Genomic DNA, 14,789 nt, shown 5'->3' on the forward strand with positions numbered 1-14,789 from the left:
CAGCAGGCTGCTCCAGGGCACAGCCATTGGGACAGTCCCTGCCCCATGGAGCTTGTTAGCTACAGGATGGATAATGAGGACGTGGGTTCGGTCCCATGGGGGGAAGGTGTTGGCGCTGCATTACGGGAGGTCGAAGAGGCAGTTGTTAACACTGCTGGGGATGCTGGGGCAAATTAATTGCCTATTAAACGAAACGTCAGCCAGAAATGGATGAAAGCTGGCATTGCTTTTAGGGCTCGCATTTTACAAAAATGAATGTTCTTGTGCATGGTGGATTTGCATATTCAAACCAGGCTGCCTCGGAGGGGCTCTCCTTCTGAACTGGGTGATACCGGAGGCTAAATCGTGTAAATTCAGCTCTCCAAACACTCGTCTAAATGACTGGAATGATCTAATTACATAATCCATTGCCACAGGAGATGGTTTTTCAGAGCCCGAGCCCCTTTGTTTCTGGAATGTACGTCACCTCGCTCAGGAGCTGCGACGTTGAGGAACTGTCACCGCCTGCAGCAGCCGCTGTCCCCTGGCACAGCCAAGGAGCGTGCATGGGGGGGGGACCCGCTCCCCATCGCCTCTCACACCTGAAACCACAGAGATTGATCTGTGTGAAAACTTGGCGAGGCAGATCCCGTGCGTGTCAGGTTAAATACGGCTGGTTTCAAATAGCAACTGATTTGCATGGGCTGATCAAGCTAATTGCTACAGCGTCTGCAGGAACGCAGAGCGTCACCAGATCCCCGTGCAGCAGGAAGGCTGCGATCCGCCACAACGGAGCTGCAAGCATTGCAGAAGCCACGCTGCCATCTCCATTAGGAGCTGTGGGTGGGGATGGTGCTGTATGGTGGCCAGCAGGGCAGCACAGCCCTGCTATAAGTCGTGGCTCTTTCTGGTTGCTGGGTCAGGGATGTGTGCTGCAGGCTGGTGATGGCCTCTGGGTGCCTGGAGGCTTCTGGGGGTTGCTGTGGGTTTGGAAGCAAGGTTGCATTTCCCACTCCTGCACTTGTCTTGGGTCCCCCTGCCTGGAGTTGGATTGGATGTGGTGTGTGACAGGGAGCAGCTCTGCTGGGAAAGGACCGTGTATGTCCCACAGGGGACTGTGCCTGCATCTCATGGGCACCACAGGCACGTGTCCCACACACAGACTGGGTGTGCCTGCATCCCATGGAGCCTTGTATCCCATTGGGGGACCACATGCCCCTGCGTCCCCCTGGATGCCTGCATCCCCCTGGGGGACCACGTCTTCCTTCATCCCTTGGGGACCGTGGGCATACATGCCACTGCAGGAGCAGCTCCGTGTGCCCGTGTTGTTCCCACCTTCAGGTGACAGGTGGGTGAGGAGCCGTGCTGCCGGTGAGCTGTGAGTGCCTCCTGTTGACAAACAGAGAGACGCCGTCTCCCGAGGCTGCATTTCGGTGCAACGTTTGTACACACCACGTGTGGAACACAGTGTGCGTGGGTGACCGTGCCTCTAAATATAGAGCTGGCTACCTGGGACATACGCCGTGTTAGTGAGCTTGCTCCAGGGACGGCTTCATTGTAGGTTGTAAAGAGATTATAAGCAAGTCTATGGTAAGCCTTTCTGCTAGGAACGCCGGCAGCCCCAGGCAGAAAGCGTCGTGCTCAAAGCTCCCCCAGCCCCTTCCCTCTTTTAGCGCTTTTTGGTGATGTTGCCTTTATCTCCTATCAGCTCAAGGGTTTTACCGAGGCTTGGAGCATCAGAAGGTCTCCCAGCAAGGACGGGCAGGGAGCTCGTGTGCTGTGATTGTCACTGTAGTGCTGGCTGGGGCTGATGACAGCCACCCATCAGCTTGGCATTGCTCGTGGTGGTGTCGCCTCAGCCCTACTCTGGGATGGGACGCTCAGCAATGGCTGCTGTTCATCCCTGCACAGGGCAAGGCTGGCTCTGCAAGGAGCAGATTCTCCTTTCAAGGGACGGTGTTGGCAGAGGCAAAGAGGTGGATCCCATCCCAGGGGCTTCTGCATTCAGCCCCACACTGACATGGGGATGGGAACAGTGCTCATCCTGCAGCCCTCCCCTCTCTGTGCTGCACCATGCCAGAGGGAAACAACGGTCCTCCAAAGCCCTGGCAAGCTGTCAGCTGAGCAAATTGCTCTCTGTAAATCCCGAGTGAAAGTCCTGGGATTCGGGAAGGCCTGAAGGAAAGTGGGTGATTGGATTTTCAAGCTGCTTTCTGCCACGCCAGGAGAGACGGGCTGACAGCCTCCTGAATCTTCCCGGTCAGACAGATTGTGCCCTCTCGATAATGGGATAGAAGCGATCCATAACTCTCCGTCCTTTATTTAACTCCCCCCTGGACTTCATACGCAGTCATAAATTGCTCCTCCTGCAAATCCTTCTCCAGGCCAGCTCCTCTGTGGGTTGTTTGCCTCACATCCAGGCACGTGTGGGGGAGGAAAATGAGAAGAGAGGGAAAAGGGTGCTGACGTACCCTGATGGTGCCCTGTGTGGGGCAGGCTGCCTTGCTGTTTGTTTGCAGCCACTCCAGAAAGCCAACTCTGTACAACATGAAGGTCGACGAGGTTGAAATTGGCATTAACTGCACAGCTCTGTGTCTCACCCAAAGCACACGTTACCCAGCTGAGGGAGTGAAGGAGAAAAGCAATGCAAATTCTATTTCATTGCTTCTTATCTCTGATTAATCCCCTTGTGTTGGTTTTTAGCCCGGTGTTTCCTGTTTGCTGTGTTCCCACAGTCATCGCAGAGAGAAAAATGCCTCTGAGCCTTTAGCACCCCGGGGTGCTCCTGCACTGCCACCAGTGGAGGATCACAGAGGGGAGGAGAAAATGCTGTGCTCAGAGTCACAGTGGCAGGGCTGGAAACCAACTTCTCCCTTCTGTCTTTAGAAGGGAACAAAACCTACTTTTAAAAGTTTGTTCCAGGTTGTCCCTTTGATTGTCTCAGGCACCTGCACATGGCTGGCAGCTGGCAGGTCTGGTCGCCACTGCTTGGAGCTGGCTGCCAGCAGCACTGCTGGTGACACAGGGCCATCTCCCCTCTTTGTAGACGCTGCTGCCTGAGCCACCAAGAGAGGTGCCACGTCTGAGCCTCCCGCTGACCGCTGCAGCCCCTGGAGCACCAAGCGCCGCTCATCCACACCAACTTGTGAGTGGGTGAGACCCGGGTGAAAAGGGAGAAGGAAAACCAATGCCACAACAAGGGGATGTGTGGGGTACCCTTTGGGCAACCAGTCTGCAGGTGGGAACCTGGAAATTGGGGTATCAGTGGGGTTGGCGAGGGCGATGCCTTTGCCTGGCAGGGAGGAGTGCTGCCTTCATCCCTGGGGCCAACGTAGCATCTCAGCCCCAGTCAGGACAGGCCGGCCCCACACAGACAGCTGGGATCTGTTCAGTGGGTTTTCACTGAATCATAGAATGGCTTAGGTTGGAAGGGACCTCAAGGATCAAGTTCCAACCCTCCTGCCACAGGCAGGGCCACCAACCTCCCCATTTAATACCAGACCAGGCTGCCAAGGATCCCATCCATCCTGGTCTTGAACACCTCCAGGGATGGGGCATCCACAGCCTCTCTGGGCAGCTGTTCCAGCACCTCACTACTCTCTCTGTGAAGAATTTCCCCCCTGACATTCAATCTGAACCTTCTCTCCTTCAGCTTAAAACCATCCCCCCTTGTCCCATCACCATCTACCCTTGTGAAAAGTTTATCCCCCTCCTGTTCATAATCTCTTTTTAAATACTGGCAGGGTTTTGCTGGCAGCCTGGTGGTAGCAGCTCCCTCCCGATAGTGTTTCAGAAAGATTTTGCTTTGATCCTCTTCTCGGCAAGGTGTTTCTGTACTTCTGAGGCTGAGGAGAACAAAATCTCTTAAATAGCCAAAAATCGTAAGGAGAATGGGAGGAGAAAACGTTGGGAGCCCCCAGATAAAAGCAATTTGAGTATATAGGAAAACAAGGTCTGCTTCAGTGTGGAAACCCACACAGTGATGAGGCACTTTGATGCCTATGGGAGGCACTCAGGCAGGTGGCACAGGATGCCGGCTTGTCCCCACGCATCTCCATCTCACACACATGTTCTTTGCCCTTGCAGGGTCCATCTGCCCCGCGGTGCCACCAGCCAGCACCTGCCCTTGGGGCACAGCTGCCTGGTGAAGGCTCTGGGACTGGTGCACGTGGGGTCACATCCCTGCCACGCTCACATGCGCCTCGGGGACACCACGGCAGCGGCCAGACACGCGCAGGTGAGTGCAGGCCTGGTGTGCAGGCATGGGGAGGGGGTCATCCCTGCTGGCTCATCCTGCTGGAAAATCCCCCCAGGTTTTGGCACGCAGTAAGCGCTGCAGCTCCAGAAGCAGATGTTGAACCTCAGGGCTTTAGTTGCTGGAAATTGCTTTTCACACCCACTTGAAATGACAGCCCCCCCTCCCTCCTCCCCCCAGCATCTCACGGCTGTGAGTTCCAGGCTGGGTGGCAAAGCCCTTCCTTTTGCATGTTTTAAACCTTATTGTGCTGATGCCCTCTCATCCCTGAGCAGTGCTGGCTCCCTGCCTGGGCTCAGGCTGGCTTTACAGCCTCCTTTCTTTTCCCTCTCCTGCATCTCCTCTCCTAGCCTTTCACTTAGAGGAGGAAAATGCTGTCTGTGGGCATCTGCCTTTGCAAGGTGCCATGGGGGCTGCTCTCCTCATTGTCAGTAACGCTTCTGTATAATTTCAAAGGACTTCACAGGGCATGTGTTGGTGCAGCCTCTCCCTGTGCAGAAGCTGTTTTTTCTATTGACCTGTGCCTCTCCGGAGGTTGGGTGCAGCCATCTCTGTTGGCTGTATTTTGTGCTAATTCCCACTGTTTCTCTGGGAATGGCTCCTCTCCCCCTTCCCTTCTGCACCCAGGCAGCTGCAGGCAAAACCTCCGTTCTCGGGGGGGTGTCTGAACCCATCTCCTTTCCCCCTCTGCCACCTTCAATGCTTTCACAACTCCTGCAGTTCCTACCTGGCAGAGCTCCCTCCTGCCCTCTGCCTCTTGCCCAGATGCCAGTATCATTTATAAAGCTGCAGGCTGAGCAGCAGAGAGTTACGTCTGCTGCTTCCTTACTTACAGCCACGTTTGGCAAGGCCACATGCAGGGTCCTTGTACGACTCAGATGTGAAGCCTGGGTTTGCTGCCTTCTTGAGCTGTCCCCATCCAGCCCTGCCTGTCCCACTGCTGGTCCCCGGCTGCAGGAGTTCTGTGGGCTCCCCCTGGGTTGGTGACCAGGGCTGGAGCTGCCATATGCTCCCCGTAAAACAGCTCTTGGCCCATTCCATGGCATTTCCTGCCTCTTCCACACACGCTCAGAATCCCACATGCCTCGCAAGCCGTTCACCAACTGCAGCCCAGCAGATGGAGGAGCCGGGCAGAGCTCTGCAGCAGGAGGGACGGGAATCCAAAGGCTCTGTTTGTTCTCGGGTGTTTGTGGCAGCACAGGAAGGGGGAGGAGAGCTGGCATCCAGGCCTGGAGCTCCGTCTGTGCAGCGTGCACCCACCCAGCCACTAGTGAGGGGCTTGGAACCTCTCCCTCCCACCTTTTTCTTGCTGCCCTACCCAGAGCAGCTGTGCCTGCTCACCCTGCTGTGTGCTGTGATGCTTCCGTCCCCTCCAGCTGGGACAAGAGGGATCTGCCAGCAGAGCACAGTCGGGCATGGGAGGGGGAATTGCTCCCCTGCTCTGCGCACTGGGCTGGAGCCAGCCAAACACTTCAGCATTTGTTTAATTTAACCTTCCACAAGAATACTTGAACCAAATTGGTGTGAACAACTATCTGAGTGCTCCCAGCCTGTTTTAAGAGCTTTGTTGGTTGTTTTTCTTTTTCCTCAGTAGCGGTGAGTAGGAACTGTTCCTTGAGCTGCAGGCTGTGTTTCCCACATGGCATGCAGTTTCCATCCCGTGGGCATGCAGTTTTCATCCTGTGGGCATGCGGTGTGAGTGCAGATGCAGAGCATTGCTCCTGCTTCAAACCAGGCACTGCTTTGTTCTGGTGCCTTGTCCTGCTGGTCAGCACTAAAAACAGAGGCAGAAAGTCCTTGAAGGGAGCTGAGATTTATTGTAGTAGTAAATGAGAAATGCACACATCACCTCTGTCTGTGTCTGTGGGGGAAATAAGCGGTGCTGGCGGGTGTGTTGGCAGCCAAAGGCAGGTCCCATGGTGATGTGCAACCACTGTGGTGTAGGGCAAGCAAGTGCTGTGCCCTCAGCCCAGCATGGGAAGGGGGCTTAGTGCTGGGGTCCTGGACTGGCATGTTGTGCCTACTGCTCTGCCTGGGTGGGTAAGTCGTGCTCACGAGGGCACCGGTTCTCTTTTATTTAATTTCCTGGTAATGCTTCTGCGGCATCAAAGTCTTATCAGAAGAGGAGCAGCTTAAGAGCTTGGGAAAGGAGTTTTATTGTCAGTATCAGAGCTTTATTCTCCTCTGTCCTCGAGCACCGGATGGCAGACCCGGTTATGGCTGGAATGAGGCGCGCTTTTCTCTTTTTGTCCTTTTAAGCTGCAGAGATTTCCCTGCTCACCTTTTTCTGATGGTAATTCGGTGGCTGTTCCTCTGGGAGCTGCAGGCTCTGTGGGGCTGATGTGGGCACTGCACACACGAGGTGATGCAGAGTGCCCACTTTGAAGCCAGACAGCGATGGATCTGGGGACCCAGCAGCTTTAGCAGCACAGCTGTGGCTGCAGGACCTGCCTATGGCTTTGCACACCCCTGCCTCAGTTTCCAGTTGTGCTGAGCATCCCAGTGTTTCCAGCCCGCTGCTGTGTCATCATCCTCAGGCCCTCGTGCTGCTGGGAGTCCTTAGGGTGAGGCTGGGTGCTGCTGGGGGAGGTTTATGGCAGCACAGGGACGGCTTTGCTCAGCCCAGCAGCTCAGCGGCTCTGCTGTCTCCTGCAGCCTGCTCCCTCCCTGCAAACAGCAGGCGCCCTCCCTGGTTCTGCCAGGCGTGCCGGAGCTGCGGCGTTACGTTCAGCCGCCTTTTCAGCAGCAGACAATGGCTTTGGATAACGTCCATTTAAGAAAATTGGCGGAATTGTTCGATTCACGCAATTATTGGTTGTTGTTTGGTTGTGGTTTTTTTTCCCCCTCTTTTGAAATGCTCACGGGGAACAGCAGAGCAGTTAACGAGGCAGCGCAGAGCCCGCAGCGGGGGAGCTGGGATGCTGCATCCCATTGGGACCTCCCGCAGGAGCACCGTGTCCTCTCTGCGGTTCCTACCCCGGGATGGAGCCTTGGCTGCTCCCTCAGAGCCTCTCGGGGTGCTCGGCCACCCGCGTGTGCCCTGGTGCTGCTCTGTGCCCCCTGGTCCCACGCTCATCACTGGCGGCAGGAGGGGGCTGTCAGAAACGCAGACAGATTGGATTAGACGGGTGATGCGTCAAACCCTAAACTGATAAGAGATGGAACAATTGACGTGTTGCCAAAAAGGACTGGGAAGGATCTTTTTTTAAGCAGGCTAAATAGTCTGGACAGGAGCGAGCAGCGAGCAGCACAGATGCGGCAGCATGCTTATCTCTTTGGTTTTCTGCCCCGTGCCAGCTCTGCTCCCTGCTTGCTGCTGGATGAGGGTTGGTGATGGAGACCTGGCTCTGTGAGAAGCCAGGGCTGAACCTGCCCTAATCCTGATGTTTTAGGATTAGATTCCACCTGGACAAATGGTTGCAAGGGTCTGTATGAGGGCATCTGAGATTAGGGACAGAAAGAGTTGCTGGGATGAGATGCTGGGATGGGGCAGGTTGATGTAATCAACCTTCAGGGTGCCACCCACCGGGCTGCCATTGGCAGGATCCTCTGGGTGGTGAGGGGCTCGGGGCGAGGAGGGACAGCAGGTGTGTGTTACATCCTACCCTCTGCCCTGTGCTCTGCAGCCATGTGATGCCGGAGGAGTGCGGCGATGATATGGAATGTGGGCAGCTGCCTTCAGACACGCTCCGACAGGTGACGGTCCAGCGCCATCCCCGCTACGGATTCGGCTTCGTGGCTGGCAGTGAAAGGCCCGTGGTGGTGCGCTCGGTGGCAGCAGGTAGGGTGTGTGGGGAGTGCCCCCTTCACATGCTCCTGCCCCCTCTTGTGGGTCCGTAGAGTCTCTCCATTGCCATGTATGGGGGCGAACACTCTGCAGGTGGTTGGGACCTCCGCCATTCTGGCTGGCAATAGCCCACCCCTGGCCAGACCAGTGCTGACCCTCTCTCCCGGCAGGCGGCCCCTCTGAGGACAAACTGCTGCCAGGAGACCAGATTTTGGCCATCAACAATGAGGACGTGAGCGAAGCCCCCAGAGAGAGGTTCATCGAGCTCGTCAGGTGAGGGCAGCACCTTGTCCATCGTCCTCCCCGGGAGGGCTGAGCGCTCGCCATGGCCGAATGTTGAGCAAAGCCGTCCTCCTTCACTTCTCCTTTCTGTCACAGGAAGGCCAAAGACTACATCATCCTCACGGTCCTGCACACCCACCAGGTGAGAATGGGCAGCGGGAGCCCCACGAGCCCATCAGGGGAGCAGGGACCATTTACACCCGTTTACCATGTCACTCTCTTTCCAGTCCCCCAAATCTGCTTTCATCAGCGCAGCCAAGAAAGCAAAGCTGAGGTCCAACCCAGCAAAGGTCCGCTTTTCAGAGCAGGTGACGGTCGGCGAGACAGACCCAGTAAGTGCTGCCTGCTGTTCTCCACCTCCTCTGTGATGAAGCCCCAGAGGCAGCCCCAGAAAGCTGCTCCCATTTGAGGTCCCCTGGGCACCCATCAGTGGCACTGGGCAGTGCCAGCACCTACCCAAGGAAGGGTTGTGGCTCCAAGCCTAAGGTGAAAGGCTTTGAAGGAGCTTCCTTGAGGGGTGAGCTGGCCAGAGCATTTCTGCCTGTGCTTGTGCAGGGGTGAGGGCTGGGAAAATGGGTGGGGAAGGGGGGTTGGCCCTGAGCTCCCCCAGCACTCCCTCCTGCCGGGCAGCTCTGGCATCTGCTGGGACGTGCCTGGCCAACATACTGCTGGGTACCCGCTGCTGCTGGCAGCAGGCAGGTGACTCCATCAGGCAGTGCTGAATCACTCGAGCTCTGTGCTGCTAAACACTCCGCAGAGACAATGGGTTTTCAAGGGAAATGTGCCTCTGAGCATAGAAACTCAGGGAAGCAGAGAATGGCGTCACTGCTTCATCACTGACAGTCGTTCCCTCTGCCTCCTCCCGCTCCCCTGCCTCCAGGACATGCTGAAGAAGGAAGCTCTCCTCCTCATTCCCAATGTGCTGAAGGTTTTCCTGGAGAACGGGCAGATCAAGTCCTTCACGTTCGATGGCCGAACCACCGTGAAGGTGGGTCCCCCTTGCCTTCCCCCAGCACCACATCACTGCCTCCCTTCTCCATTTTTCTCCATTTTTCTCCATTTTTCTCCATTTTTCTCAGCCTTTTGCTTCCTTGCACAAGCATGGTGGTAGCACTCAGCTGCCTGCAGGCTGCCACCATGCAGCAGCCATCCTGGGGCAATGCATACTGCAGCCCCCTGCAAGGAGGGAGCTGCAGCCTCTCACCCAAGCCTGTCTGTGGCATTTGCAGGATGTGATGGTGACGTTGCAGGACCGCCTGTCCCTGAGGCACATCGAGCACTTTGCCCTGGTCCTGGAGTACTCGAGCCCAGAGCAAAGCCACCGCTTCCTGTTGCTCCAGGACAAGCAGCCTCTGGCCCATGTAAGTCCCTGGGGGCTGGAGGGTGTCAGGGTGGTTCAGCCCACGGTGTTGCTCCTCTCCCAAAGGATGGAGCTCAGGGTTTGCGCTGTGGGCTCACTGCCCAATCTGCTCCAGGTTGTGCAGAGGACGCACTACCACGGCATGAGGTGCCTCTTCCGTGTCAGCTTCTTCCCCAAAGACCCGGTGGAACTGCTGCGCAGAGATCCGGCAGCCTTCGAGTACCTTTACATCCAGGTAGGGACAGGGATGCCCTCACGGTGCTTCCCCTCAACGCACTCAACATGCTCCTTCCCCATGAGCGGAGGGTGGCAGGTGCCCCATCCCCATGGGTCTCTGAGGACGCTTCTCCTCACCACAGAGCCGCAACGATGTGATCAGAGAGCGCTTTGGCATGGACCCCAAGCCGGAGATGCTGCTGGGGCTGGCTGCCCTCCACATCTACATCACCGTGGCGGCCACGCGGCCCAGCCAGAAGGTCTCCCTCAAGAACGTGGAGTGAGTCCCACTCTCCGCAGCACGCAGGGCCCACACACTCTGCCTTGCCAGGGCTGGGGGAGATGCGTGCCAGGAGCATCTCCATGGGAACCTGGGCTGATTTCCCAGTTGGCATCAGCTGCAAGGAGAAACCACTGTGGCTGCGCAGCCCCAGCCTTGCAGCCGTGGCTCAGTCCTGCCACAACTGCCCAGTGGCCTTTAGTCCACACAGAGCACCTTGGGTGCAAATGGAGGGAGATTGCATGTGGGGGGACCCCATCCTTGTCCCCTCAGTGCATGGGGGTGCCCCATTTGAGCAGCCCTGAGTCTCCATCCCCGCATCTTCCCACAGGAAGGAGTGGGGTCTGGAGCCCTTCCTGCCTCCCTCCCTGCTGCAGCTTGTCAAGGAAAAGAGTCTCCGCAAATCGCTCTCCCAGCAGCTCAAAGCCCACCAGAACCAGCCTGGTGGCACCAAGGTGAGCCCTTGTTGCTGGTGGGGGGATGAGGTGGCCATGGAACTGGTGGTGATGGCTGGTGTGATGTGTTTGGCCAGGTCTCCACTGCCCAGGCAAAGCTGCAGTACCTGAGGATCCTGAACGAGCTGCCCACCTTCGCCGGGGTCCTCTTCAGCACCGTGGGACTGGTACGGTAGCTTGGGCTGGGAGGTGCTGGCACTCAGTGCAGCTGCAGTAGTGCCATACTCACATCCCTCCAGTTCCCCATCCACACCATCTGGCTGGGACGCTCTTCGCAGCACTCTGGCACTGGTCTGGCTGGTTTCTCACTGGGATAAGAGTGACCCTTGGCAAAGGCCACCCATCCCTTGCTTGTCCAAGCAGGAAATATCTCATCCAGCCTCACCACCCCCTTGAGCCCAGCCCCACTGTTGCCTGGTGGCTCTTCAGACTGTCACCTCACTCCTCCTTCATCTCCATCAGAGGCATCCCCACCCCTCACCCAAGCCACCTCACTTTCTCCATGGCAGGAGGAAAGACACCAAGCCAAACAGGAGAACAGAGGACCTGCATAGGCTCCTCGCTGCCTGCCTCACCTCTCCATCTCCATCTCTCGCTCCACCTCCCATCCAGGGGACTCCATGTAAGTGCCATCTCTGCCATCCTCCCCTCCCACCCCCACCCAAAGGCTCAGCTGCTCCCTGGTTTCCCTGGCTTTGCTCCCCCAGCTTTGATTTCTTGCAGCCTTTGATGGATGTTTATTCCACCATGCCTCAGAGCTCCTAAGAAATAAGGACACACCATATTGTGTTGGTTAACAACCACACTGTATCTCGTTGTGTGGCTGGAGCCATAATTCCAACCCTGCCTGAGGGCAGAGCATTGGAAAAACTGCCCCTGGTGGAAGTGCCTAGGTTTTTCTTTCCTCTCTGACACCAAAGCTGTACCTCTGAGCCTGTTGAGCGAACCAGGCTGGGAGCTGAACCATGTATTCAACCACATGAACTGCAACCTGAGCAGTAAAAAATATATTCCCTTATTCTCTTCTGCACCAGCCTGCCCAGCTTCTCCTCACCTCCAGGTCCCCATAGAGCATCTTTGCTGAGAAGAGCAGAACAAGAAAGATCTCTATTTCCGACCAAGCCTTCAGTCTTTCTTCTCCTCTAAATGCATTCAGTCCCTCACTCCCTCCTCTGCTCCCCTCCCTCGGTGGCGGTGTCAGATCAGGCAGATTTGTAACATGCTCTTCACTTTGCTGTAGTGACACCAGCAGTCCTGAATATTTCATGCGGACAGTCGGTGCAGTGCTTGAGTCTGAAATGGCCCTGGCACCATGTGTGCTGCTGCCAGCCCTGCAGAGAGGCTCAGGGAGGGGTCCTGGTGCTGCTGCTCCCTCAGGGCCAGCTCTGCCCCGAGCCCTGGCCCAGAGATGCATTTATTCACATCTGTCTGTCTGTCTGTCTCACTTTCCATGCACCCAGGACGAGAAGCAGCCAGCCACCACGCTGCTGGTGGGCCCCCGGCACGGCATCAGCCACGTCATCGACCTGAAGACCAACCTCACCACTGTGCTGTCAGAGTTCAGCAAGGTCAGCAAGATCCAGCTGTTCCGGGAGAACCAGGGGGTGGCCCGGGTGGAGACCAGCATCCTGGATGCCAAGGTGGGCGATGGGGCATCATGGGGACCAGCAGTGAGAGATAAGGGCCGGGAACATCAGTGAGGGTTGGTTGCTGCAGCAGCTGCTTGGGGATTTCTGGGGTCTCAAAGAGCCCTTTCCTATTGCAGAGATAAAAAGGGTTCCTGGCCCTGCCTGTGCCACAGGGGCAAGAACTGAGGAGATATGGGTCTGTGCCTGCTGGAGGAGCAGCCTTTCTCCATGTCCCCTCTCCACTTGGGAGATGGCAGCTCTCCCATGCACCTTCCCATGGGCACGTACACACGATGCTTTATCTCCCTGAGAAAGCACAGCCGACTGCCCACAGCCTCCAACCCCCCCCGCCTGTGTCTGCAGGGCAGAGCATGCTGTGGGTGAGGCTCGCAGCACCCAACAGGGCACGGTCTGCTGCTATCTGTCTTCATTTCAGCACTATGCAAAGGGCTGGGTTTTAAAGCCAGAATGTCTGCTCCGAAATGAGGCATATGCTAATCCTACTGGGGACAGAGATGGATGAGGCGGGCTAAGAAAAGTTGGCAAAAAGATCATTACCTTGAAGCACTAATGTGCTTACTGCAATTACTCTATTGTACAGAACGTGTCACTGGCTAAAACATGGGGCTGCAAATAAATCTGTTTCCTCCACCATCCACAGGCTGTCAGAGGGCTGTGCTGTGAGTCAGGGCCCCACTCCTCTGGGGACCCGCAGTGGAATCTGCCCCACGTCCCTGAGGTGTGGGAGCTCTGTGTATCACAGAGGGACACCCCATAGGCAGGATAAGGGCAGCCTGGGTCTGTACTGCATCCACCGCAGCTTCTTGCTGGGTTTTGGTATTGTGCTGCTGATCCAATGGGTTAAAAAAGAGGCCCGGACAAGGAGCAGCCCGCAGCCACTGCCAGCCAAATGCCCTCATCCACATCCCCAGCCCAGAACCACTGGCCAGGAATGAGCTGGGGAAGATTTCCAGGCAACAAGTGAGCTCGAGATCACAAACCATTTGTGTTTACTTCAGGAGGAAATGTGTTTGTCTTATAAATAATGCACTGGGTAGTAATAGCTTTGCTTTGGAGCTTTTCCATCCTGGGCTTCAGTCGGTGCTTCAGACAGTCTGTTATGGACGCAAAGCCCAACAGTGTTTCTGCTCTGCTCTCTTTCACTGCTCGCACCTGCAGCGGTGGCAAAGGAGTGGCAAAGGGGAACCGGATGCTGGCAGGAGCAGAGGTGCAGGTGGAAAGCCCCAGGGTCTGTGCTGCAGGGCCCGGGAAGGGTTTTTGTGCAGACTTGCTGGGTTTGAGCCTTGGTTCCGACACTTGTAGATTTGCTGGGGACAGGGTGGTGGCACTGGGGGCCTCCTGTGATCTCTGTGCATTTAATGCTTGGCTTGGTGGGCTGGGCACTGCATTTCTTGGGATGGCCAAGTCCTCTCCCTGGGAAAGGCAGGGACATGGGGTTCCCCACGCATCTCCCAGCCCTTCTGTGATGGGGCACAGGGACAGCTGGGGGCATCAGAGCCATCTCCCCACATCCAGCCCTGCCCACACAGCTCCAGCCATTGCAGGATTGATACTGATGAGGACAAACCCCTCAAGAACAGAGCTGGAGCTGCGTGGTGTCTGGCTGCTGGCCCACGCCGTTTAATTATGGGCACGTTGGGTAATTGGCTTCACATCTCCCAGCAGGACCAACCACCAGTTTAGCCAGGATCAAGGCTCGGCAGAGGAAAACAAAGGAAAAATTAATTCAGAAGTGTCCCCCAGCTGCTGCCGTGCCTGGAATCTGGCTATTGATTTCAGCATCCCAGGGGCACCAGGCATGCTTCCAGGCTGTGATAGAGACAAAAGATCACCGCGCATGTCCAGCTGCAGCCTGCCTGGCTTCCCACACAGCAGGGCAGCTCCTGCCCTCCTGCACGGCCCCGCTCTGCCCTCCAATAAAGGGGAGTGCTGGGGCTGGTGGGGGTGGCTGGGCATTTGCTGGTGTGAAATCCAAGGAGAACCCCATTGCTCTCTGCAAACAGCGAGCGGAGCCATCAGATTTCATCCATGCAAAGAGCGAAGCTTTAGAGTGATGCCAGACCTAAAGGCTCTGCTTCCCAAAGCTAAATTAATCTGATTAGTTCTCATTTGTTAAAGCATTCTGGAAAGCCGCAAGGCTGAGATCTCCTTTGTCTCAGTGCTGGGGTGGGGAGCTGTGAACGCGAAGCTTTTTGCACGCAGAGCCCTTTGGGCACCACTGAATGGTGAGCACTCAGCAACCTGCAGCAGCCTGCAGCATCAGCCTGGGTTGGGGGGGCTGGGAGCTACAGGCAGGGGATGGCTGCACAGGGGCTGCAAAGCCAAACTTGAGTTGTTTGGTAAAATAAAGAAGAGCAGACAGACCGACCTCAGGCACTGGGGGAAGCAATTACAAAAGGGCAATGCAGAAGTGCTCAGGGCAGCACTGAGCAACTCGTGTGATGCACGTGCAGCTGTATTGATCAGCAAATGAGAAATAATGGTGCTAATCACAGCAAGCCCCGTATCGATAGAGCTGAGTTAATA

General features: G+C 56.4%; 1 protein-coding gene across 6 annotated transcripts in view; it reads left to right on the forward strand.

Moving 5' to 3' along the window:
- Positions 1-14,789, forward strand: part of FRMPD3 (FERM and PDZ domain containing 3) — a 44,073-nt gene that overhangs the window by 17,625 nt on the left and 11,659 nt on the right. For 5 of the 6 annotated variants that reach the window (XM_072334514.1, XM_072334515.1, XM_072334512.1 and 2 more), the window contains exons 2-14: positions 3,026-3,124; positions 4,066-4,216; positions 7,861-8,015; positions 8,192-8,294; positions 8,400-8,445; positions 8,531-8,635; positions 9,184-9,291; positions 9,533-9,664; positions 9,779-9,898; positions 10,023-10,159; positions 10,491-10,614; positions 10,692-10,781; positions 12,075-12,254. In XM_072334514.1, coding sequence (XP_072190615.1) covers positions 7,868-8,015; positions 8,192-8,294; positions 8,400-8,445; positions 8,531-8,635; positions 9,184-9,291; positions 9,533-9,664; positions 9,779-9,898; positions 10,023-10,159; positions 10,491-10,614; positions 10,692-10,781; positions 12,075-12,254 — 1,293 coding nt within the window. In that variant the 5' untranslated portion in view covers positions 3,026-3,124; positions 4,066-4,216; positions 7,861-7,867. The other variant, XM_072334518.1, reaches the window with a different exon arrangement.

This window comes from Excalfactoria chinensis, chromosome 4, assembly GCF_039878825.1.
Source record: "Excalfactoria chinensis isolate bCotChi1 chromosome 4, bCotChi1.hap2, whole genome shotgun sequence".
In the NCBI taxonomy this organism is placed as follows: Eukaryota; Metazoa; Chordata; class Aves; order Galliformes; family Phasianidae; genus Excalfactoria; species Excalfactoria chinensis.